Source organism: Megascapheus bottae, chromosome 1 (assembly GCF_031878675.1).
Source record: "Megascapheus bottae isolate mThoBot1 chromosome 1, mThoBot2.hap1, whole genome shotgun sequence".
NCBI classification, from domain to species: Eukaryota; Metazoa; Chordata; class Mammalia; order Rodentia; family Geomyidae; genus Megascapheus; species Megascapheus bottae.
In genome coordinates this window covers 30,762,509-30,787,841 of record NC_143509.1, presented here as the reverse complement: position 1 = coordinate 30,787,841, position 25,333 = coordinate 30,762,509, and the positions used below count along the sequence as shown (strand labels likewise).

The 25,333-nt window shown below is 46.3% G+C and overlaps 1 protein-coding gene across 1 annotated transcript; it reads right to left on the bottom strand.

Annotated features, from left to right (window-relative positions):
• Positions 1-2,287: 2,287 nt before the first annotated feature.
• On the bottom strand, positions 2,288-24,960 carry LOC150068811 (CD209 antigen-like protein E). The gene is made up of 7 exons (XM_090329184.1): positions 24,858-24,960; positions 7,267-7,395; positions 6,730-6,819; positions 6,045-6,116; positions 5,501-5,652; positions 4,682-4,791; positions 2,288-2,435 (listed from the first exon to the last, which is right to left on the bottom strand). Exons 1-7 carry the CDS (start codon positions 24,958-24,960, stop codon positions 2,288-2,290), a joined length of 804 nt encoding a protein of 267 aa, XP_090185310.1.
• Positions 24,961-25,333: the final 373 nt, after the last annotated feature.

Here is a 25,333-nt window from a genome sequence, read left to right as displayed (position 1 = left end):
GACGATTAGAGGTCCTTATGGAGTGGGTTGGGGGCGGGGGGGGGGGGGGAGAGTCCATATAAAGTCTGTGCATAATGGGAGATGGCTTTAAGGAAGTGAATCATTTCTAAAGATAAGAATCCCAATTCCCTCCCCTTACAGGAAGGGTAGGGCATTTGTGCCCACAGACTGTGCAAACACCATAACTTGGTGATAACTTGCCAGTAACTTGGGGTTTGCTGCTGTCTTTAGTCACAGTGACTTTGGTATTGAGATTAAATCACAGTGTTTTTTTCCTCCACCTCCACCTCCTCCTCCTCCTCCTCCTCCACCTCCTCCTCCTCCTCCTCTTCTCCTTCTCCTTCTCCTTCTCTTTCTCCTCCCCCACCACCTTTTCTTCCTCCTTCCTCCTTCCTCCTCCTTCTTCCTCTCTCCCTCTCTCTCTCTCTCTCCCTCTCCCTCTCCCTTCCCCTTCTCCTCTCCCTTTCCCTTTCCCTCTCCTCCTTTTCCTTCTTTACAATCCTGGGGCTTGACCTCAAGGCCTGAGCACTATCCCCTGAGCCTTTGTGCTCAGGAAAGTTTCTGGCTTTTTGGCTGGTTCCTTGCGGATAAGAATCTCATGGACTTTCCTGCCCAGGCTAGTTTTCAACTGTGGTCCGTGTTATGCCCATGTCACGAGATGACCACCAAGAAGACCACCGAGAGTCAGACTTTCTGAAATGCAAAAGCAAGGCTTTATTCAGGCAGGCTGCAGCTAGGGTCTCTGTCCTACACCCTTACGAGGAAGCCCCGAGCTGAAATTTTACAGGGCTTTTAAAGGAAAAGACCACAATTTGCAGCAACACAGCACCCGGGTGTTGAGTGAGATAAAGTGGGAGTCAGGGACATTCCAGGGGCTGATGGGAAGCTCCCACGCCGGTTGAGTCCTATTCAACTGTCTGAGGGTAGTTTTATGGCTTGGAAAACAAATGCTATCGTTGGATTTTACATGAACTCTGATTTTAACGCAGACAGGTCAGTTCTTGGAAGTTATGGACACCACAATCCTGTCTCTTTAATTTATGGTCGCTCTGGGTCACTCATAGTTTAAACAACAAGATGGTTGCTGCTTCAGAATGGGGGGCACTTCTTAGCTCCTCAATCCTCACATCTCAGCCTTCTGAGGAGCTAGAATGACAAGCATGCACCGCAAATTATTTGGTCTTTTTGATAACTGGCCCCATCCTGATGTTTCCTAGACCCAACCCAAATTACCTCCTTGCCATAAACGCAGGTATGATGAGGAGAGACCATTATGAGTGGCAGAAAATTCCATAACCACTCAGAAATCCGTGTGTGTGTGTGTGTGTGTGTGTGTGTGTGTGTACATAAAACATCACAGAGAGGAATCAGGAATGGGCTGAGAGCTAATTCCAGCAGAAGCCATCTAACCATAGCTAAAGTGATGTGACAGGAGAAGGACCTCTGTGTCCTTCAGAGTTGGACAGGCACTGGACAGGTTGAGCCCAATGTCATTTTCCATCATGACAATCCCCATGAGAGGAAGGAGTGGGGGTATTTCCAGACCAATACAGTCAAGCATTTGTTTCCTGGTGCTTCCAATGTGAGGATGGGTACCAGGGAAATTCTTCAGGCAAAAAGATGCAGGATCCAGATGTCCAAGACTCATAGCTGCCATCTTAGTGACTCAGGAGGCTGAGATCTGAGGATCAGGATTCAAAGCCAGCCGTGGAAGGAAAGTTCATGAAACTCTTATCTCCAGTGAACCACCAGAAAGCCAGAAGTGGAGCTGTGGCTCAGTGATAGAACACTAGCCTTGAGCAATCAATCAATCAACCAATCAATACTCAGAGATGGCACCCAGGCCCTGAGTTCAAATCTTCATTGGTATTTTTAAAAGGTGGCTGGGGTGGGGGGAAGGCAGGAGAGGTGGATGGAATTTGATGGGAGGAAGTTCCCCCATCAAAGGAAGGAAATCAAGTTCCCCAAGGATAGGTCAAGTACACACACCAATCTGGCCTCAACAAGAGATCCAAGACTCCTGGATTAGAACCACATCTGGAATGTCTCTCACTGACAATGCAAAGAGAGATAACAGCCACAATTTTAGAGCACCAGGAATCTGGTTGAGATAAGAGGAGGAGGAAAAGCTGTGGCCCATATAGGAATTTGGGAGAAAACTCTTGTTGGGAATTCAGTGGCCACAGATAGGAGGGAGAACATTAATGAAGGGATAAACTTCTCCCATATGAAAGGAATGTTTCAGCTGATGAAGCCACAAAGATAAAAAGAAAAACAAAGCCAGGCTTCACTTTCTAGAGCAGGACAATGAGGACTTCTTGCAGATCCAGAATTTCTTGTCTTTACACTTGTCACGTGCCCATACACCTCTGCTAAGTTCTGCACAATCTTCTTTCTCAGTGTCAAAGCTGAGGGGCTTCCAGAATTTCTCAAGTCTAGAAACAACAGATGAATGTGAGCTGAGCTGGGCACCAGTGACTCACACCCGTAATCCTAGCTACTCAGGAGGCTGAGATATGAAGATTGTGATTCAAAGCCAGCCCAGACAAGAAAATCTGGAAGACTTTTATCTCCAATTAAGTAACAAAAAGCTGGATATGTGATTGTGGCTCAAGTGGTAGAGATCTAGATTTGAGCACAAAAGCTTAGGGGAAATGCCTTGGCCCTGAGTTCAAGCCCCAGGGCTGGTGAGAGAAAGAAAGAGAGAAGGAAGGAAGGAAGGGAGGGAGGGAGGGAGGGAAGGAAGGGAGGGAGGGAGGAAAGAGAGAGAGAGAGAGAGAGAGAGAGAAAGGAAGGAAGGAAGGAAGGAAGGAAGGAAGGAAGGAAGGAAGGAAGAGATGGGGTACAGCAGAAGAAAAAAAGGAAAGGAATGGGGGAGGGAGGGAAAGAAAGAAGAGAAAAAAGAAAGAGAAAGAAGGGAGGAAAGAAAGAAAGAGAAAGGAAGAAAAGAAAGAAAAAGGGAAGAAAAGGAGAGAGAGGGAGAGACAGAAGGAAAAAGGGAGGTGAGAAAGAAAAAGGGAGGAAAGAAAGAAAGAGAAAGGAAGAAAAGAAAGAAAAAAGGAAGAAAAGGAGAGAGAGGGAGAGACAGAAGGAAAAAGGAAGGTGAGAAAGAAAGAAGGGAAGGAAGGAAAATAAAAGTATGTGAGCAGGACCAGGAGTTTGGCTTAGTGTTAGAGTGCTTGCCTAGCATGCAAGACCCAGGTTCAATTCCTCGGTACCACATACGTAGAAAAAAGCTGGAAATGGTGCTGTGGCTCAAGTGGTAGAGCACTAGCCTTGAGGACAAGCCCAAGGACAGTGCTCAGGCCCTGAGTTCAAGCCCAAGGACTGGTCAAAAAAAAATAGTAAGTGAGCCCTCTGTAGACAGTGTTTGCTGTCCTGGAAACTTGACATTTGCACATGTGCCTGGACACGGATGGCTGATGCATCTTGCTCTGGACCCAGTGGTGTGCCTGAATTGCTTGACCTTGACCTTGTACCTTGCCTGAGATAATGTCTAAAGCTTCACCAGTTTTCTCTTGCTCAGCATGTAACTTTCAAATACAAAGCAACCCACCTGGTCTCCATACCACCTCTCTTATTGGACTCTTGTCATATGGGTCATTACTTACCTACTCTCACCATTCCAGACCCAACAATGGACACCTAGAGGAGCATCTAAAGCCCAAAACCCATAGATACTTGCTTAAAAGTAGACACCGTGCCGGGCTCGGTGGCTCACACCTGTAATCCTAGCTACTCAGGAGACTGAGATCTGAGGATCCCAGTTCAAAGCCAGCCCAGGCACCAAAGTCTCTTATCTCCAATTAATCACTAGAAAATGGGAAGTGGGGCTGTGGCGCAGGGATAGAGTGGTAGACTTGAGCTGAAGAGTTCAGGGACATCACACCCAGGCCCAGAGTTCAAGCCCCGTGACCCACCAAAAATAAATAAATAAATAAATAAATAAATAAATAAATATAAAGAAGTAGACACCTTAACCTACATCAACTATTTTGATATCCATGGAAACAGTAGAGGCTCTGGCCCACAGAAACTCTACCATCTCCATGCTATCCTGTCCTGCTCCTGTCCCACATCTGGTCTTACAGATGCAATGTACACACCCTCTCATAATCTTAGAAAACTATGTGTGCAGCCGGGCGGGCACCCATGTCTCATGCCTGTAACCCTAGCTACTCAGAAAGCTGAGCTCCGAGGATCGAGGTTCAAAGTCTATAAGACTCTTATCTCCAATTAATCCGAAAAAATTCGGAAGTGGGGCTGTGGCTCAAGGGGTAGAGCACTTGCCTTAAGGTAAAGGAGCTCAGGGACAGTGTTTAGGCACAGAGTTCAAGCCCTAGGAATGGGGAAAAAAATCTATTTTCAATTACAATAGTGCCTATGCTGTGGGAATGGCTACATCTCTATTTTTCTACAAATACATTGTATTTAAAGTCAATCACCCAGCTCCAAGCTCTTCTTACAACTCGAATGTGGAGTTGCAGGCACCTCTCATTCCGTCTGCACATTGTACTGAAGACTAACTTCCTCCCATTTTGTAAATAACCATAGACTAGTGTAGCTGGGGCGGGGATTGGGGTAGGGGAGGAACAATAATAATAATAATAATAATAATAATAATAATAATAAAGTCTGACTTTCAGCACTACACCCCACTCTAAAGCAAATTCTGCAGTACCTTGGTGACAGAGGTGTGCCATCCAGCCACAGCCAGTTGCCTTCCTGTCTCACATCTGAGAGACCGATCCAGGAGGGGTCCTTATCCTTAGAAATCACCTGCAGGAAGCCCTGAAGGGGAAGAAGGGGAGTCAGGAGGGAGGTCTGTACCCCCTTTGCAGCCAGTGTCTCCTCCATGTCCAACCTTCTATTATACCAGGCCCATGAATCCCCATCTGGGCTCAAGAGGCCTCACTTCCACTCATGGGGTGTACAGTGTGCAATTGGGTTCTGCCTAACACAAAGAAGATCTGCTCTTCACACACACACACACACACACACACACACACTTACTTTCACACTTGGAAACAGGACATGATTATCTTTCCTATGAATTCTGAGAATCCGAGCAGGGATTTACTCATGGCTGCATTTAAGTGCTGGAGCCAGCTCATGTCAGTTCACACTTGATGATTGTCCTCAGTTTCCCTTTTCGGCTCTGCCCCCCTTCCCCCCTCCCTCTGTGGCTGGACCTCAGACACAGTGGCAGCATTTGCCACCATACGCCCTGGCAAAGGGTCCACTCAGAATATTTTGCACATCTATGGGTTTCTCTTTACATTTTAGGGGTTCCTCTGTCCCCCCCGCCATGGCATGCATTCGAGTTCAGAACTTGCAGGTATCTCCTTGCCAGGCCTTTTCCACCCTTCTTCTCCTATCCAAATCGACTAAGCTTGTACTCCTGCAGAAATGCTGTCTGACCAACCTCCTCCTCCCCAGCTGTCACCAGCGGCCAGATGCACAATTCTCCAAGATGGAGGTCAAAAGACATGTCCCTAACCTGTTCATCATCACTTCTGATGACCACCAATTCGGCCCCCATGTCCTGGCAGGCCGCAACCGAATTATTCCAGTCTTCTTTGGTCTTAGAGAGGAAGTAGCAGTTTCCTTGGAAGAATGCCCAGTCCCAGGGGCAGGGGCGGCACAGGCGGTCTGTGGGAGAGAGTTGGATGCCTATTTGTATGTCCACATTCCTATGTCTGCCCAGCCTTGATGCCATCCAGTCAGAACCTGCATCCCCCCCACCTCTGTGTCCCAGTGCCCTGGGGCGGGGGGAGGGGAGGAGGGAGCAAGCCATCTCCTTCTTGATTTCTTGATTCATTTCTGTACTCCATCTCCTCCAGATTTTGAGAAGTAAGGGGCCCTGGGGCCAAGAGCCTGTTTAACTGAGTTTCTACCAGGAACACAGCCACTTAGGGCTGTGTTAAAATGTCACTCTCTATCCCATCTCACAATGCCTGGAGATGGCTAGGGATTTGAACACAGTGACATGATGTGGAGACTCTCTTAGACAAATCCTTAGAGACACATTTCTGGTCACTTACCCACTCCAGCTTTCAGCTTAATCAGGTCCTGGTAGATCATCTCCTTCTCCTGAGAGCTAAAGTCCTTGGATTCTAGGCCAAGTACAACAGAAATGAAAATTATGGAATACCTACTGTGCACCATATCTTGCACTCTGCTCTCGGGAGCATCGCTTCCTAGAGTCTGCCTTGATAACTCTCATTTAACAAGGAAAAGGATCTTGTAGGGTGCTAAGTGGCACAAGCCTGTATTCATAGCTACTCAGAGGCTGAGATCTGAGGCTCACACTTCAAAGAAAAACCTGTGAGACTCTTAGTGCCAGTGAACCAGCAAAAAGTCAAAAGTGGAGTTGTGACTCAAACCGTAGAGTGCCAGCCTTGAGTGGGAAAAGCTCAGGGACAACATTATCCAGGCCCTGAGTTCAAGCCCCAGAACTAGTACAAGATAATACTGCTAATAATAATAATAATAATAATAATAATAGGAAAAAATAGTAATAATGCCAATAATAATAATAATAGAAAAAACCTCTGACATCCAGGAAAGTGTGAACCAGATGGACAAATGGCAGAGGTGAGGAACATACAAAATTCCTGGGAACCATTAAAAGACCCAAACATAGCTTTCTCCCCAATTCCTTCCTACACTTTGTGGTCCCAGCTGAGGGAACAGTCCAGGAAACCCACACTCTCAGGCCTGCCTGACCTTGAAAGAGGATGGCCACAAGAAGCCCAGCCAAGAGCTTGATGGAGACCAGCTGCAGGACCAGGAAGAGGCAGCCACGGCTCTGAGACCCTGTAGGGGAGAAAGATGGGGTTCTAGCATGGCAATGTCTCTTCCTCACCCTGGCCCCAGGATATCCTAGCATCTGCAGTCTCTTCTCCCCAGGACTCAGGAATTCCAGATCACAGATTCTACCTTCACAATGCCCAGAAGCCAAAATCTCAGTCTCTCTAGGCCTAGAAATCCAAGATGATAGCTATCCAGGCCTGATGGAGTCCAAGACCCAGCCTTTGCCTTCCCTCTGAGAGCTCAGGAATGCAGTCTCAACCTCCACTTCCCATACCCAAGGGCCCCCAAGACTTCACCCCCCTGGGTCCCAAGGATCCTGGAAGACGTCTGTCCACTCCTTCTCAGCTGCTGGCCCTGCTCAGTCTGAGTCTAGGAGTTGGCCAGTGATCCTAGAAAACCTCCACCTAGGGCAGTCCCGACAGAACCCCCATAGTTCCAGCCCAGTCTCACCCAAATATGGTCTCTTTTCTTCCTCGGGGTCATGCATGGTTGGCTGCTGTCCCTCCCTGCCAGGGACTGCTGGGGATGAACAGCTTTTCTTGACCACAGCCTGTGCCTTACTCCTTTCATCTAGTCTCACTGAGGAAGAGAAACAGGGAAGTGGGTACCAGTGTGGGCGGAAGAGGCTGGAGGAAGGGGCATTGCTCTTGACCGGGCCTGGCTCCTGCCAGACTCTCCAGGTGTCGGGAGCAAGAGTGGAATCAAACTGTACTTTGATTTGCATCAGATAATTGCTTGATTGTCTTATTGCTTTTTGGCCTTCTCCTGTTCAATTGATCTGAGATTTACCATATGAATGTAACCCCCAACAGTTCCCTGATTAACCATCTGGATGTAACACCTGGGAGTGCCCTGGTCTCAGGGAGGAAAAAAACTTTGAGTTAAGAATAAACGAGGCGGCAGTTTTTGCTTGGGCTGCAGACCTCCTGGACTCGATGTGTTTGTCTCTCTTCTAATTTTTCCAGTCCCTGCCCCTTATTTCAGGAACCCCAATTTGCTGCCGGGAGGCCCCGGCATCTGGCGCCCGAACAGGGACCTGAAAATCTGGGACGAAGGTGAAGGACCCCTCCCTGTGGTGAGTAACACATCGTAGGACTATTAAGAGAGTATAGTCAGGAGTAAAAATTATGGGTCAAGCTAATAGCCATGGGTTGTTTCTACCGATCTTAACAGGCCTATTTGAAGCCCACGGAACGTGGGTGGAAAAAGGGGTGCTTCAGAGCTTCCTACAGTTTGTCGAGGAGGCATGCCCGAGGTCTATAGAGGAGGAATTCCAAAAAGCCTGGCAGCGGATAGGAAAAAGAATTCTAGATTATTATGATGTATATGGCCCCGAAAAGACCCCAGTAGAGGCTGCTACTGTATGGAATTTAGTAAGTGAATACATAGATCCTCTACATGAAAATGCTGAACTTAATCTTGAATTAAGGGAACTTTATGAGTTAAAGGACCCTTCTGAAGAACCTGAGGCTGAGCCATATGCCGCAGCCCAAGAGAGTCAAAGTGAGTTCTTGAAAAGGGAACAACAACCAGTAGATATTGAGTATCAGAATTCAGGTTTGAATACCAAGGAGGAAAGTTATGATGAGTCATTGGAGGGCCGGGTGGCTACGATAGAGAAGAAGTTAGAAGAAATGCTACATCTTCTATCGAAAATGGGGACAGAGCAGAGAGCCCCCCCAGAAGTAGGAAAGAAATATGACCCTCAGGCCACTATGGTGTCTGATTCTAAACCTTACCCCTCACACCCACCGCCTCCAGCTGCAGCCTTACGGCCTCAATCCCTTTCTCAACCTTTAGGCAAGCCTAAAGGCCCTAGCAACAAGTCCCTTTTACCAGGCACTACAACCAGGCACAGTGCATCGCAATTAAACCTGACTCAGGCTGCTAGAGAGAGGGAAGATATTTCAGGGCCTCGATGCTTCCCTAGTTTAGTTGATCATGATGAACAAGTATACCATCAACCTGTTCCTGTTAAACTATTACAGGACTTAAAAAATGCCTGCTCCCAATATGGGCCAACTGCCCCTTTTACTCAAGTAATATTGGAGGCTGCGTGTGCTGGTATTGCATGCCCGAATGACTGGAAGCGGCTTGCCAGAGCATGCCTTAGTGCAGGAGAGTACTTATTATGGGAGACAGAGTTCACTGCACAGTGTCGGGCTAAAATTGAAACAAATAGGTCTAAGAACCTGCCTTACACTGTTGATCAGTTGTTAGGAGAGGGAACCTATAAAAACACCGAAGATCAATTGGATTATGCAAAGGAGGCCTATTTACAAATAAATGCTGCGGCGAGAGAGGCTTGGAAAAAGTTACGCAATTCCAATCGTACAAAAAATCTAGTAGAAGTTAAACAGGGACCGAATGAACCTTATCTAGAATTTTTGTCTCGATTAATGGAGACTGCAGACTGCCTAGTACAAGATGAGAATGCAAGGAAGAGTATAGTTAGACACATAGCCTATGAAAATGCCAACGCCGCCTGTCAGGCGGCTATCAGACCCCATAGGAATAAGGGAGGAATCACGGACTTTATTTCACTGTGTGCTGATATTGGACCCTCCCATGTACAAGGCCTTACTTTAGCCGCTGCTCCTCAAGGAAAGACTGTTACTGAGTCTCTAAAATATAGAGATCAGCGGCATTCTCGGGATGCTAGACCCCCAGGGCGTTGCTTTTCTTGTGGACAAATAGGACATTGGATGACGCAATGCCCACGCCAGGCCAGGCAAAAGAGAGAAAAATCACCTGGCATATGTCCACGCTGTGGTAAAGGGAAGCACTGGGCTAAAGATTGCAGGTCAAGAACAGATCGCAATGGCCGCCCGTTTTCGGGAAACTGGAGAAGGGGCCAGCCCCTGGCCCCGCAAAACCATGGGGCAGTCCCTCCCTCTTCTCGGCCACAAGTGCATCTTCTAACAACCCCCCAAGATCAGTCTCCAGCCTCCTCCGTGCCACCCCAGGCAGTGCAGGACTGGACCTCTGTTCCTCCACCTGCTCAGTATTGACCCCAGAGATGGGGACACAAGCTCTCCCCACGGGGGTCTTCGGCCCCCTTCCCCCGGGAGTGGCTGGATTGCTGTTAGGGCGAAGTAGCTCAGCCCTTAAAGGGATACAGATTACACCTGGCAAAATTGACCAGGATTTTACTGGAGAAATCAAAGTTATGGCCTCTGCCCCGAAACACGTGGTATCGATCCCAGCCGGTCAAAAATTGGCACAACTAATACTCGTCCCTTTACCTCCCGGGGAGACTACTAATTCCCCATGTGGACAGAGAGGATCTAGATCTTCTGATATCTATTGGGTACAAGGCATAAAACAAGAGAGGCCTGAGATGACTATATTTATACAAGAAAAGCCCTTTAAGGGAATATTAGACACTGGAGCAGATGTGTCTGTGATATCTAAGAAACATTGGCCAGCCCAATGGCCCCTGACAACCTCTATGACTTCCCTACAGGGGGTTGGGCAAGCAACTGACCCACAGCAGAGCAGTGCGATCCTTGTTTGGAGAGATGAGGAAGGGCACTCTGGTCATTTTCAGCCATTTGTCCTGGATCATCTGCCAATTAATTTATGGGGTCGTGACATCATGGAAAAAATGGGAGTGTATATGTTTAGTCCTAGTGCTGCGGTCACTAAGCAGTTACTTGATCAAGGCCTCCTCCCCTTTAGGGGACTAGGCCGAGCAGCACAGGGGGAGCTAGAGCCGCTCCAACCCCAGTCTCGCCCTACGAGACAAGGATTAGGGTATTCCTTAATGGGAGCTGTCATTTGTCCTGCCCCTCATGCTGATCCCATAAATTGGCTCTCTGAAGAACCGGTATGGGTCGAACAGTGGCCTCTTTCACTAGAAAAGATCATTGCAGTACAGCAGCTGGTACAGGAACAGCTGGATTTGGGGCATGTGGCCCCTTCTAACTCTCCATGGAATTCTCCAATTTTTGTTATAAAGAAAAAGTCAGGTAAATGGAGGCTGTTACAGGATTTGAGAAAAATAAATGCCACAATGGAACTGATGGGGGCCCTACAGCCTGGCATGCCTTCACCCATGGCAATCCCAAAGGATACTTATAAGATTATTATAGATTTGAAGGATTGTTTCTATACTATACCCCTGGCGCCTCAAGACTGTAAGCGCTTTGCCTTCAGCGTCCCCTCTGTTAATTTTAAAGAACCCATGAAGCGATATCACTGGCTTGTGCTTCCACAGGGCATGGCAAATAGCCCAACTTTATGTCAAAGTTTTGTAGCTAGAGCCATTTCTTCCACTCGTGAAAAATTTTCTTCTGTTTATATTGTTCATTATATGGATGACATCTTGTTGGCTTGTTCTGACCCTATCATCGTACGACAAGCCTTTGGACAACTAAAGCAAGATCTGAGCCTCTTTGGCCTTATAATAGCAGCTGAAAAGGTTCAGGAACACCCCCCTTTTACATATCTAGGCCATATATTAGGCCCACACTATTTTAAAAGCCAAAAAATACAATTAAAAACTTCACACTTAAGAACTCTTCATGATTTTCAGCAATTCTTAGGAGATATAAATTGGCTTCGGCCTTATCTAAAGCTCTCCACAGGAGAGTTAAAACCCCTCTTTGATCTCTTAAAAGGAGATACCAACCCTACATCCTTGCGCGAATTAAATCCCGACGCCAGGAGGGCCATCCAAATTGTAGAAAAGGCAATTTCCCAGCAACAAATGACCTATTGTGACTATTCTAAACCCTGGGGAGTTTACATTTTAGCTACTTCTCACTCCCCAACTGCTGTATTGTGGCAGGATGGCCCACTTTTATGGCTTTATCTACCATCAACACCCGGCAAAGTGCCGACCCCCTACTACGAATTGGTAGCTAATCTGATACACATGTGCCGAGTGGATTCCCGTAAATATTTAGGTCAGGAACCTCATTTTATCTGTGTCCCATATAATTTACAACAACAAGATTGGCTATTCGCCCATTGCGATCCTTGGGCCATTGCTTGGGCCAATTATACGGGAAAAATTTTGCATCACTACCCGTCTAACAAACTTCTCCAATTTGCTGCGTGTCATACGTTTCTATTTCCTTCCATAGTACAGGCCTCGCCTTTATCTTCTGCCGCTTTGGTATTTACAGATGGATCCTCAAATGGAACGGCTGCTTTGACCATTAATGGGAAAACTCAATCCTGGGTTACAGGTTTTTCCTCCGCCCAAGAGGTGGAATTAGAGGCTGTTTTACAAGCACTCGTCCTGTTACAAGACGAGCCCTTTAACTTATACTCAGACAGTCAGTATGTAATTCGTGCTCTTCAAGTCATAGAAACTGTTCCTTTTATTGGAACTACTAACTCCAATATTCAGACCCAATTTCGCCAAATACAAACTTTGCTTTGTTCTCGCAACCACCCCTGTTTTTTTGGCTTTGTTCGAGCTCACACTAATCTTCCTGGCCCTTTAAGTGAGGGCAATGCGGTCACTGACTCTGCCACCAGAGTTTACTTAACTCAGGTTGAACTTGCTAAGCAGTCACATGCCATCCACCATCAAAACAGTCGAGCCTTGCGCCGACAGTTCAAATTATCTAGAGAAGCGGCACGTCAAATAGTTAAAACTTGCTCCAACTGTGTCCCTTTTTCACCAGCCCCCCATTTAGGTATAAATCCACGAGGACTGCTTTCTAATCACATTTGGCAGATGGATGTCACGCATGTTCCATCATTTGGCCGATTAAAATATGTTCATGTTACTGTAGATACTTATTCTAATTTTATCTTGGCCACCCCCCTTGCTGGGGAAGCCACTAAACATTGTATTTCTCACTGCATTCGATGCTTTGCTGTGATGGGGATTCCTTCGCAAATAAAAACAGATAATGGCCCTGGCTATGCAAGCCGAGCATTTCAATCCTTCTGCCGTTCCTATAATATCACTCATATTACAGGCATTCCTTACAATCCTCAAGGTCAAGGCATCGTGGAGAGAGCTAATGGATTATTAAAACATCAAATTGCTAAAATACAGAAAGGAGAGTCATATCCCGCTACCCCTGTGAATATACTTAATCATGCTTTATTTGTTTTAAATTTTTTGAATTTGGATTCAAATAATTTATCTGCTGCTCAGCGATTCTGGGAAAAAAGAGAGCAGCGTGCTTTTGCCTTAGTAAAGTGGAAGGATCCCCTAACTGGTGCTTGGCATGGACCCGATCCTGTTCTAACCTGGGGTCGAGGGCATGTATGTGTTTTTTCACAAGGAGAAAATGACGCCCGCTGGCTGCCTGAACGCTGCGTTCGGATTGTGGAGAGTGACAGTGGCCATCCAAGCAGCGACTCACTGGGCCTACACCCCCAACCCTCCAGTGGTGCATCCTGCGACGTGGAAAGGACCTGAGTTATTTGTGCATGTCAATTGGGACTGCTACTGATCCACTTGTTCCACACATTCATATGAGCTGTGTTTCTCCTCCTTTTACTATTATGTAGGGACCTTTTAACATATTCATTGACTCTACACAATTTAATATGTGACATTATTTTGTCTTTACCATCCCTCTTCTTAATAACCTTTTTTGTAAAAGATGCCCAGGTGAAAAGCAAAGGCCTCCAGAGGTAAGTAGAAGTCGGCCGACCCCCTGTATGTCTGTGTTTTGTTTTATTTTATTTTATTTTATTTAATAAAAAAAAAAAAGGAGGGTGCACTGTGGGCCTAAAATAGAGGCCTGGGTGGTCAAGGGACGCCTTGACCCCCCTTCCCCTTCTGAGTTTCTTGTCAATATCAAGGCATACCTGAGAGTCCCACCAGCAAGACATGTCTAAATCTAAAAACAGCTGAGCTCATGTTTTTGTGTTAAGTGTATCTGATTGAGTCCAATTTTCTTGTTATATGTCAATGTCTGATTCTGTTTAAAAGTCTCCGCTTCTCTGTCTTGTTTGTGTTATAGTTTTCCTTGGGTATTTTCTGTTGTTGTTGTTTTGTCCAGTTTTGTCTTTAAAATTGGTACCAGTTCTAAATATGGATCCTTATGGTTTTTCTGTGCGTACTCAAGCACATCCTTGTTATCTATTTGAATATTTCTGGGAAGTAAAAAGTTTTGACTCCACTGCGGCCTAGTATGGCCCCTCCCAATCGGCTGCAGCTGAGGTGAGCAGAGGCCAGACAAAGCAGCTGCAGTCTTCCTTCTAGTTTCCTTTTTCCTACTACCTGCCGAAGTGACAGTCTGGAGACAGTTGGTGGCAGGACACAAACTTCAGTCTTAAATTTTAGCTAGTCGCTTTGTTAAAAAGCTTTGTTTTAAAACTTGGTTGTCACCCACAAGAATAAGATTAGCAAAAAACCCTCATGATACTAAAATTTCTGGAAAATGAACGGCCGATATTAATTTTGCGCGCTTTAAGATCTTTGAGTATGAATGTGTGTGCGAATGGGTGTGAGTGAACATGTTCAAGGTTAAACTGTCAGCATGCTGTATAAAACAATGGTTGAGCTCATTTGAAACACAAAAGCAATTGGGTAAATCTGAGTCTAAACTTCAAGAAAAATATTAGGTTTGGATGTTTTACAATGTCTCAAAGAATTATTGTGTTGTCTTAAAGAAAAACTGGTAAATATTTTTCTAGATCCTGAAATCTGCATTTTATTGCAGGGCATACAACTGTTTACATTGTAAACATTGTATCCTGTTCAGCACAGAGGTGTTAGGGAATTTGGGATATATTACTTTAAGTTAAAGTTTGGAAACATGTATTAGAGATTTAAATGTAAAATTGTTCATTAACGTCAGAAACTTTGCCTGTCCTTTCTTGCAAACTGACACTAGAAATCTGATGGTAAAATGTGGATAATGTGATTAGTATTTTAAAGGAATGTTTAAAAAAAAAAAAGGGGGAAGGAAACTAAGTCCAGACTTAGACTTTTGGTGCACTGATGTCTATAGTTCTTGCATTAGGGAAAAACTGTTATTTGAGTTTAAACTGTTGTTGGAGTTTTAGACAGTAATCTAAACTGCATAAGAGCCCCTTTTTTCTAAAAGGCAAGAGGAGTGCCTTGGGCCCTAGGGGGCCTGAGGGCAGGAGTTCTTTGTGCCCTTAAAGGTTTTTCAATTGCAAATAAAGGCTAAGGTGTTAATTGTTTAAGCCAGTATCAGTAAAAGTTATTAAGAACATTGGAAATGGGTTTCTAAACAATATTTGAAAGTGAAGTTGTCTTAAATGTTTAAAGAAAGAGAGAAAAGGAAAATCAGGACTACCAAAGTAATTGCTTAATTGCTATTTCAGCTTGCTCTTGTAACTTCCAGCTAGCCCATTGGAGAAGAACAGCAATCCTTATTCAGATGTAACTTTGGCCTTTTCCAGGTTCTAGGTAAGCTCATGCTTAGAGACTATTTCTGTGTAGACCACCTTGTTGCTCTAATTGGAGAAACGTGGCCTTTTGTAGGACTCACTGATCTGAAAACTGCAGTTTTGAGCCAACCCCGGGCAAAGCAAAGTCCCTGTGTGATTGTGGTGTCTAATCTGGCAGCAGAGTGCTATTAAGGCAGAGTTGCTTGGGAGCTCGAAGCCGCAGAGTGCTAGCTCTGAGCTGAACAGCTGGGGGACAGCACTCAAGCACCAAGCTCAGGACTCACAGTGGCAGGGTGCTAGCCTTGAGCTGGAGAGCTGAGGGACAGTGCCCAGGCCCTGAGTTCAAGTCCAGCAACTAAGCAAGTGAATTGCCAATGGGACATTTATCCCTGTGTGGAGAAACTCTACTGGGACACGATGCAGAAAGCCTCTGCTTGGACGGCAGAGATGGTGTCAGATCTTAGTCACTTGTGCTTGGCCGATCAAATTAATCAGAGCCGGGAGGTCATAGAATAGTTTGTAAGCATGCCTTACTAATGCCCGTGCCTTTCATAACTGGGCAGGAACTTGTCAATCTTCTGTGATAGTGGGTAGTTTAAAGCCCTAATTGAGCGAAATTTTTATTTATTTATTTATTTATTTATTTATTTTTGACACCAGCCACAAATTCAGGAAAAGTTTGTGGATCTGAGACTTGTGTCTCTATTAATCTGTTTAGATCTGACTACTGAAGCATTGTTAAGGTTGCAGAAATTTAGTTCCCCAGACAATCAAGAAAAGGCCTTTGCAAATGGGTGCTATGTAACTACACTATTGTAGCCAAAGATGGTTCGTGCAGTTGTTAAATGTTAAATATGATCTCCAGTTTGGAGCAAATTATTATTCCTGATATCTAATCCTTGCAATCCCTAATAAAACAGGCTAGGCTTCTTAAGGTCCCTGGTCAAGCACAGAGACAACGCCCCTGAGTCAGCTTGAAGAAGTCACAGAAGCCGAATCTCCGCCCATCTATCCCCTTTAGATGAAGGGACCAGTCATTTTTGGAAAGCGAGACAGGATAATGAGATAATTAGAGATAGTGAAAAGAATAGAAATTGCACTTGTGCTTCTTTTAAAATAAAGATGGGGGATATGTCGGGAGCAAGAGTGGAATCAAACTGTACTTTGATTTGCATCAGATAATTGCTTGATTGTCTTATTGCTTTTTGGCCTTCTCCTGTTCAATTGATCTGAGATTTACCATATGAATGTAACCCCCAACAGTTCCCTGATTAACCATCTGGATGTAACACCTGGGAGTGCCCTGGTCTCAGGGAGGAAAAAAACTTTGAGTTAAGAATAAACGAGGCGGCAGTTTTTGCTTGGGCTGCAGACCTCCTGGACTCGATGTGTTTGTCTCTCTTCTAATTTTTCCAGTCCCTGCCCCTTATTTCAGGAACCCCAATTTGCTGCCGGGAGGCCCCGGCATCCAGGAATGTCAAGGAAGGATGAAGAAGCTTCAGGGAATCCCACTCGTGGCATAGAGTCAAGGTGTGTTAACTTGTTGCGTGAAACAATTTGGTTATGTCCCCTCCATGGACAATGGAGATGGAGCCTCCCCCTCTCCCTGAGCTTCTAGAAAGAGATTGGCCCCAAGCCTTGTCCATCTCCCAGACCTAAAGTCCTACTATGGCAATGCCCAGAGTGATTCTGGAAGCAGAGATTCCCCCCAAGGCCCCAGATGGACCGAGGTATCAACAATGAAAGACATCTACATCTACGAAACAGCAATGTTGGCTGTTACGTGGACTGAGCCAAGTCAGTCAATGAAATGGGACTTTCCCAGGCCAACGTCCAAGATATGAAAGCTAATTCAAGATCCAAAACTTTGCTGTCTGTCATGATACTGTATAAGCTCTCGTGTGTGTGTGTGTGTGTGTGTGTGTGTGTGTGTGTGTGTGTGTGCATGTGCGTGCATATGCTGATGCTAGGAGGACTTGAACTCATGGCCTAGATGCTGTCCTTTAGCCTTTTTCACTCAAGGCTGGTGCTTTGAATCACATAAGCCACAGCTCTACTTCTGGCATTTAGATGATTAATTGGAGATGAGGGCCTTATGGATTTTTTTGCTGCCCAGGCTGGCTTTGAACCACCATCCTCAGATCTCAGCTTCCTCAAGTAGCTAGGATTACAGGCGTGAGCCACTGAGGCACGGCCTTCTTTTGAGATTTCTTTCTTTTCTTTTCTTTTTTTGCCAGTCCTGGACTTGAGCTCAGGGCCTGAGCACTGTCCCTGGACTTTCTCAAGGCTAGAGCTTTACCACTTGAACCTCAACACCACTTCTGGCTTTTTTTCTATGTATGTGGTACTGAGGAATCAAACCCTGGTCTTTGTGCATGCTAGGCAAGCACTCTACCACTAGGCCAAACTCCTGGCCCCTTCTGAGCTTTTTTGATGCCTGCCACTTGTTTCCTGTCAACTATGTCTCCCTTTTGCAATAAGAGTGAAAAGGCTGTGCCTGTCCTCTTATGCCATTTTATCTTCAATCCATTTTGCTTAAAGTTGTCTTCAGTGCTTTCTCTTTTCCAGTATGTTTTTAAATTTTGTGATGGCCCTCAGGCTTGAACTCTGGGTATGGGTATGGGCACTGTCCCGGAGCTTTTTTTTTTTCCTGAAGGCCAGCACTCTACCACTTGAGCCACAGCTCAGCTTGTACCTTTTTTGCTAGTTCATTGGAGAAACGTGTCTCCCAGACTTTCCTGCCTGGACTGGCTTTGAACTGTGATCATCAGATCTCAGCCTCCTGAGTAGCTAGGATTACAAATGTGAACAACTGGTGCCTGGCTACTTTTTTTTTTTTTTGCCAGTCCTAAGGCTTGAGCACAGGGCCTAAGCACTGTCCTTGAGCTTTCTCAAGGCCAGCACTCTACCACTTGAGCTACAGCATCACTTCTGGCTCTTTCTAAGTGTCTGGTACCCAGGAATCGAACTTGGGTCTTGGTGTATACTAGGTAAACACTCTACCACTAGGCTAGATTCCCAGCCTGGCTATTTTGTTGTTGTTGTTGTTTTTAATTTTTTTTTGCCAGTCCTGGGCTTGAGCTCAGGGCCTGAGCACTGTCCTTGGACTTTCTCAAGGCTACAGCTCTACCACTTGAGCCTCAGCACCAGTTCCGGCTTTTTTCTATGTATGTGGTATTAAAGAATCCAACCCAGGTCTTCGTGCATGCCAGGCAAGCATTCTACCACTAGGCCAAACTCTAAGCCCTATTTTGTTTTTTATTCGTCATACTTTTCAGGATCTTTAATGTTCATTTTCAGTGGACTCAACTCTCCCAGTTAAAAGACAAGACTCAGCTGGAAATGTCAGCTCATGGAACTGCCTCCAAAACTGATCCTAGCCTAGGACACAAAGTAAATCTGAGCAACTACACAGAAAGTTGAACCAGTAGAATAAAACTAGACATTAACAGCAAAAGAAACTCCAGAAAATCTTCAAGCTCCTGTATGCTGAACAATATGTTGCAGAAGAAAAAAATTTTTTAATTCAAAAAGTCCCTAAGAATACAATGAAAACATGAAAGCCCAGCCTTCTAGAACCTTCTGGGTCACTGCAACTCTAAAAAAAAGTTTATAGCTATAAGGGCCTACATCAATAAAATGAAGAGGTCCTTAACCTCCTTGAAAAATAAGTCATAGCTAAGCCCCAAACAAGCAGATGAGATGAAATAAAAAACAAAAGGATTAGGGCAGAAATCGCCATACCTGTCATCCTAGCTACTCAGGAAGCTAAGATCTGAAGAATTGTGGTTGGAAGCCAGCCCAGGCAGGAAAATCCATGAGCCTCTTACCTCCAGTTAAACACCAAAAATCCAGAAGTAGAGCTGTGGCTCAAGTGGTAGAGCACCAGCCTTGAGTAGAAAAGCTAAGGGACAGCACCTAAACCCTGAGTTCAAGCTCTAGTACCAGCACCAAAAATAAAAACACATACACATGAAAAGCCAGGACTAGGTATGCCTCAAGTGGTAAGATCAGGGCTCAAATGGTTAAGGGGCATGGTTCAAGTAGGAAAGCACCTGCCTAGCAAGCACAAGACCCTGCTTTCAAAACCCCAGTGATGCTAGAGAAAAAGAAAAATGGAGCATGGCCTAGTGGTAGAATGCTCACCTAGCATGCACTAAGACCAGGGTTCAATTTCTCGGTACGATAAGAAAAGCCAGAAGTGGTGCTATGGCTCGACTGGCAGAGCACTGGCCTTGAGCAAAAGGTGTCCAGAGACAGTGCTCAGACTCCTGAGTTCAAGCTCCAGGACAGGCAAAAAGAAAAGAAAAAGAAAAGTGGAAAATATTCACAAATCATTAAACTATCAGGGAGATCCCCCTGCCCCGCTTTCACTTTACTCTCTCCCCCATTTCTTTGGAAGAAAACTATGGGATATTTGATAGGAATCCCATTGTATCTCACCACAAAGTAGCCCCAGACAAAGGTACGCTGAGGTCCTGGATAGAAGCTTAGCAGGAGAACTCGGTAGTTAGAAAGTATTCAGGATAAAGCTCCCCACCCTCCAGGAACAAAACAGCTGCGGATACCAGAAATACTTCTGATCTCAGCCAAAGAAGATTCTCGAACTTCAGCCAGCCTCTGACTGTCTCATCCAGAAAGTTACAAATATGGGTCCCAGCCACACTTTGAAAGCCAAGAGGGAAACGCTTGCCTAAGATAGAAAGTCTCTAATATGAAGAGAGTTGTAGAGCTATCTGACAGATATTACAGGAGCCACAGCACCATTTCTGGCTTTGGGTAGTTTATTGGAAATAAGACTTTCCCCACCCAGGCTTGGCTTTGAACCATGATCGTCATATCTCAACCTCCTGAGTAGCTAGGTCACAACGCATGAACCACCAGCACCGGCTGAGAACAAACTCACTTGCTCAAACAAGACAATACAGATATATTGCAGATTGAAATTGCAACTATGCAAACTGCTCTGTACTCCTAGGTAGACATGCTTTGTTCTTCTCTTTTCTTTTTAGACCTGATATCAGGATTCAAACTCAGTACCCGATGTTTTCGCTTATTGGCTAGGGTTCTACCAGTTGAGCCACACCTCCAATCCCCATGCTTTGTTCTTTCCCAGTGATGTGCCTGTGTGTAGAGCTTGACCTTGGTGCTGGCTCTTCTCTTCTATGCTGAGTCCTCTTGCTGAAGGAAATGTGGGGGTTTCTTGTTGTTTTTCTGGCCGTCCTGGGCTTGAACTCATGGCCTGAGCACTTACCTTGTGATTGTTTTGCTCAAGGCCGGCACTCTACCACTTGTGCCACAGCTCTACTTCCAGTTTTGTTTTGCTCTGTTTAAAAAAAAGAAGTGTCTCAGCCGGGCTCAGTGGCTCACACCTGTAATTCTAGCTATTCAGGAGGCTGATAGCTAAGGATCAAGGTTCAAAGCCAGCCTGGGCACAAAAGGACCTGAGATTCTTATCTCCAATTAACCTCTAGAAAATGGGAAGTGAGGCTTGGCTCCAGAGTAGGGTTGTAGCCTTGAGCTGAAGAGCTCAGAGACAGCATCTAGGCCAAGTTCAAGCCCCATGACCCCCCCACACACACACACAAAAAAAAGTCTTACCAAGTGCCAGTGGCTCACACCTATAAACCTAGCTACTCAGGAGCCTGAGATCCGAGGATTGCAGTTTAAGACCAGCCTGGGCAGGAAAATCCACAAGACTTTCCAATTAACCAGAAAACTGGAAATGGTGTCGTGGCTCAGAGTTGTAGAGTGCAATAACCTTGTATGAAAAAGCTCAGGGACAGCACGCAGGCTCTGAGTGCAAGCCCCATGCCTGACCAAAATAAATAAATACACCACACAACACCCTGAGGGCCCCCTCCCTCACCACATCGAGTCCCATCCCATCCCAGAAGAACCCAGCAGTCCTGGCCTCATCTACTCCAGATGAAGAGGATAGAAGGACAGAGGCCTAGAGACAAAGTGAGTACTTACTGTGTGCAAGGCCCCTGTGACCCTCAAACCATCTTCCTGGCTGCTACCCTTTACTCCCATTTCACAGATAGAGAGACTGGGGCCCAAAGATGATAGGGCGACTCAAGTAAAGTGACAACACAAGGACACATTCCCAGGCCCTTGGAAATTCTTTTTCCTACCCTGTGACTCACCAACTGCTAGGCCAGTGTCTTCATAAATTTCATCCCTTTCCTGTGCCTGCACATGGGTGCTGACAGCCTGGGAGCCTGAGCCAAGACACAAGAGATTGCAAATGTTTTTTTTTTTCTTTTTGTGCCAGTACTGGGGCTTGAACTCAGGACCTAAGAGATGTCCCTGACGCTTTGTGCTTAAGACTAGCACTCTACCACTTGAGTGACAGCTCCACTTCTGGCTTTTAGGTGGTTAAGTAGAAGCGAGAGTCTCATAGACATTCTTGCCAGGGTTGGCTTCAAATTCTGATCCTCAGATCTCAACCTTCTGAGTAGCTACGATTACAGGTGTGAGCCATGGCTCCACTTCCAGTTTGGGGGTCAGGAAAATCTGTGAGACTTATCTCCAATGAAGCACCAAAAGAGCCAGAAGTGGAGCTGTGACTCATGTGGTAGAACACCAGCCTTGAGTGAAAAAGCTCAGAAACAGTGCTCAGGCAAGTGAGTTCAAGTCCCAGGACTAACACAAAAAAGGGGGGGAGGGGAGGACTGGAAACATGGCTGAATGTAGTGCACTTGCCTAGAAAACTTAAGTCCCACTAATGTCTGAAAACAATAATAAAAAGATAAATGAAGCCAGGGACTGGTGGCACAGGCCAATCATCATCACTACTCACGAGCTGAGATATGAGGGTTATGGTTCAAAATCAACCTGGGCAGGAAAGTCCATGAGACCCTTATCACCAATTAACCACCAGAAAACTGGCGCAGTGGCTCAAAGTGGTGGAGTATTCGCCTTGAGACACAAGAAGCTTAGGGATAGCCCGGGCTCTGAGTTCAAGCCACAGAAGCAGAAAAAAGAAAGAAAAAAAAAAGGAAAGGGAGGAAAAAAAAAAGGCAAGTGAATTGTGTGTTTTGCACACGCCTGCTTGCAGGAATTACCGCAACAGGAAATTGTGTTGAAGATGACAGCTCCTGAGCAAGGTCAAAGCAAGAAGAGAGAAGAGCTAGGAGCGAACAAGAACCATCTGTGTCCATGGAGACAAGAGAAACAAGAAAACCAAGGAATCCACCGACCTAAGTGCATGCTACCCGAGTCCCAGAAGGGGGAGCCCAAACACTAGGTATCTCGTATAACGTTCTAGTTTAGGGGGCTGAGATTTGATTCAAAGCCAGCCTGGACAAGTAAAGTCCATGAGACTCTTATCTCCAATTAATCACCAGAAAAACCAGAAGTGGAGCTGTGGCTCAAAGTGGGTAGCACTAGCCTTGAGCAAAAGAGTTTGGGAACAGTCCAGGCCCTGAGTTCTAGTCCCATGCCCTGGAGACTGCCCAGCTGCCCTGGGTGACCACCTCTGGGAGTCACAGAACACATGGCAGAGCTCGGACCCGCAGACCCGCAGGCTCAGCCATGAACCCCTGTCCTGAGCCTGAGGCCAAATCTGTATCCCACCGCTCAGCCTGCATCCCATGTGTTCTAGCAGTGCCCAGAGTGGGCCTGGCTCACTTGAGTTGACTGACCATTGGTCCTCATGCAGGCCTGCCACCTTCCTGTTCTCTCCTCTGCCCTCTCTCTGCCACCACTCTGGCCTGGGGTGTATATGATCCCCACATTATATGAACCCCGCAAGCAGCCCCCACTGTGATCCATCCCTCCCTAAGTGAGGAAAAAGAACAAGGACTAGGATGAGGACACCCTCACCCCAGAAAAGTGTGGGCAGGGACACAGTGCTTGACACAGCCAGAAGAGAGGGCGCTGGGGGTGGGAGGAGAGCTGGACAGCAAACTCTGGGGTTGGGACTCAGCCCCCACCTACTAGTGCCTCAGTTTGCCTCAGCTATGCCATGGACTGGCTCCCTGGCTCCACTGTCATGGTGCCCAGTTCAAGCCTCTGAACTCACTGGGCTGTTAAGTTGAGCAGAGGAGTGATGGGTCCTGGCAGAAAGAGTAGCTGAGATTATAGACATACATACATTGCTCTTTATGAAACATGTGACATGGCTAACATGGCTATCTCACTCCCAGGTGAGGCTCCCTTGCTGTCCATATTCTCACCTCTGGCTCTGTCTCGTGAGTGTGTGTGTGTGTGTGTGTGTGTGTGTGTGTGTGTGTGTGTCGTAGGGCTTGAATTCAGTTCCTGGATACAGTCCCTGTGGGCTTCTTTTCCTCAAGGCTACTGCTCTATCACCTAAGCCACAGCTCCACGCCCAGCATTTTGTTGGTTAATTGGAGATAAGTGTCTCATAGACTTCCTGTCTAAGCTGGCTTTGAACCATGATCCTCAGGTCTCAGTCTCCTGAGGAGCCAGGGTTACAGATGTGAGCCATCAGTGCGAGGAGGGCTTTGCCCTGCATGCTTCGTGCCGCTCTGACTTGTCCAGGTGACCAAAGATTCGGGAGACTGCTCTCAGAGGACCTGTACCTCTCCACCTTCCCTTAAGTCCCCAAGGTGGGTCGCACTCCCTCCCTATTGGATTAGGGAATAAATGCATAGAACCCTAACCCAGACAGCCACACTGGGAGAGGAATGGTGGCTCCAAGCTCTCAAACAACAGAACGTGTTTTTCCCACACTGAAGGGCTCAGAAAGCCAAAGATTAAGGGGACAGAGGAGTTGGGGTGCAATGGTAGGAAAATGGAGAAGAAAAGAATTGTCAGGACTGGTGGTAGAAGCAAACTGAGGGGCACAGACCTTCCCAAAGGTATGGAGGTTGTGTGAGGAGGTGGGGTTGGAGTTGGGCTTTTGTGGGGTCTGAGCGAGAAGACAGAGGTTAAGGAAGAAGCCATTAGGTCTGCGGTGGGGGGGGGGTCTGTCTTCAAGGCCCCGTCTCCTGCTTGTGGATAGCTTTCTCACGCTGTATCCTGTCATATCAGAATCCATCGCTGGACCTGGCTTGAACTCAAAGCCTGTGCGGGGTCCCTAAGCTTTTCTACTCGAGGCTAGCACTCTACCACTGGAGTTGCAGCTCCATTTCCAGCTCTTTGGTGGTTCACTGGCGATCCAAGTCTCATGGGCTTTTCTATCCGGGCTGACTGGAACTGTGATCCTCAGATCTCAGCCTCCTGAGTAGCTAGGACGACAGGTGTGAGCCACCAATGCCAGCTCTGTGGGTCGTTTGTGTGAGAACCTTCTTCCCAATGTGCCAGCACCACACCTAAATCCCCATACTACCACTCCAGCTCAGAATATTAACAGTGAGTCCACAGCTCTCTCCTCTTTGCCAAAAATTTAAAATAAAAAAGAGTAAAAGGGCGGCTCGTTGACATTGGCTTTAGGCAAAATCTATAAGCCATATCTCAAAAATAACTTTAAAAAAAGAAGAAATCTGGCCTGGGAAAGTGGCTTAGTGATAGAGGACTTGCCTCATGAGCATGCAGGAAGCCCCGGGTTCGATTCCTTGGTACCACATACATAGAAAAAGCCCAAAGTGGTGCTGTAACTCGAGTGGTAAAGCAGTAGCTTATAGTAAAAGAAGCTTAGAGACAGTGCCCAGGGCCTGAGTTCAAGCCCCAGGACTGGCAATAAATAAATAAAAGGACCCCCTAGCAGTCTCCAAGACAATGCAACTTGGCGTTGCCACAATGGGAGTAATGGAAGTGCAGCGGCTCAAACATCTCGAAGATGCAGAGCCTGGAGTCCTGGTGCAGCGCCACCTGCTGGGAGGCTAGATAGCCAGGCATCCATGCAGCAGATGCGCCTTCGACTCAAGCACAGGCCTTGGTGACCAAGGAGTTGGAAAAGCTCCAGGATGGCCTGGCCTGATGCACCCTGCATTGTAATGATAAAGCCAAAGGTTCGAGACCATGGGGGAAGAAGGAGCTTCTGGTGAGCCAGTAACTGGACCTTTGTGTGACCAAGTGTGTGGATGAGCATCTGCATCTCACAACGACGACCGAGAGGACTGGAAAAATGGAAGTCTTTGCCTAGTGACCAGAGAGCTCAGGGCAGGAATCGATTTCATAAGAGCAATGTGGATTTAATCTTTTCAGCAAAGTTTATAAAAGAAGAAAGAAAGAATGACAAGTTTAAGGTATATTTCACTTGCCTGTGGGC

Coding starts and splice junctions, on each gene's coding strand:
- LOC150068811 (XM_090329184.1), bottom strand. CDS start 24,960: ATGCCTGGCTATCTAGCCTCCCAGCAGGTGGCGCTGCACCAGGACTCC. Junction 5,653..6,044: donor TAAGCTGAAAGCTGGAGTGG/GTAAGTGACCAG, acceptor TCTCTCCCACAG/ACCGCCTGTGCCGCCCCTGC. Junction 2,436..4,681: donor GGCACACCTCTGTCACCAAG/GTACTGCAGAAT, acceptor TGTTGTTTCTAG/ACTTGAGAAATTCTGGAAGC.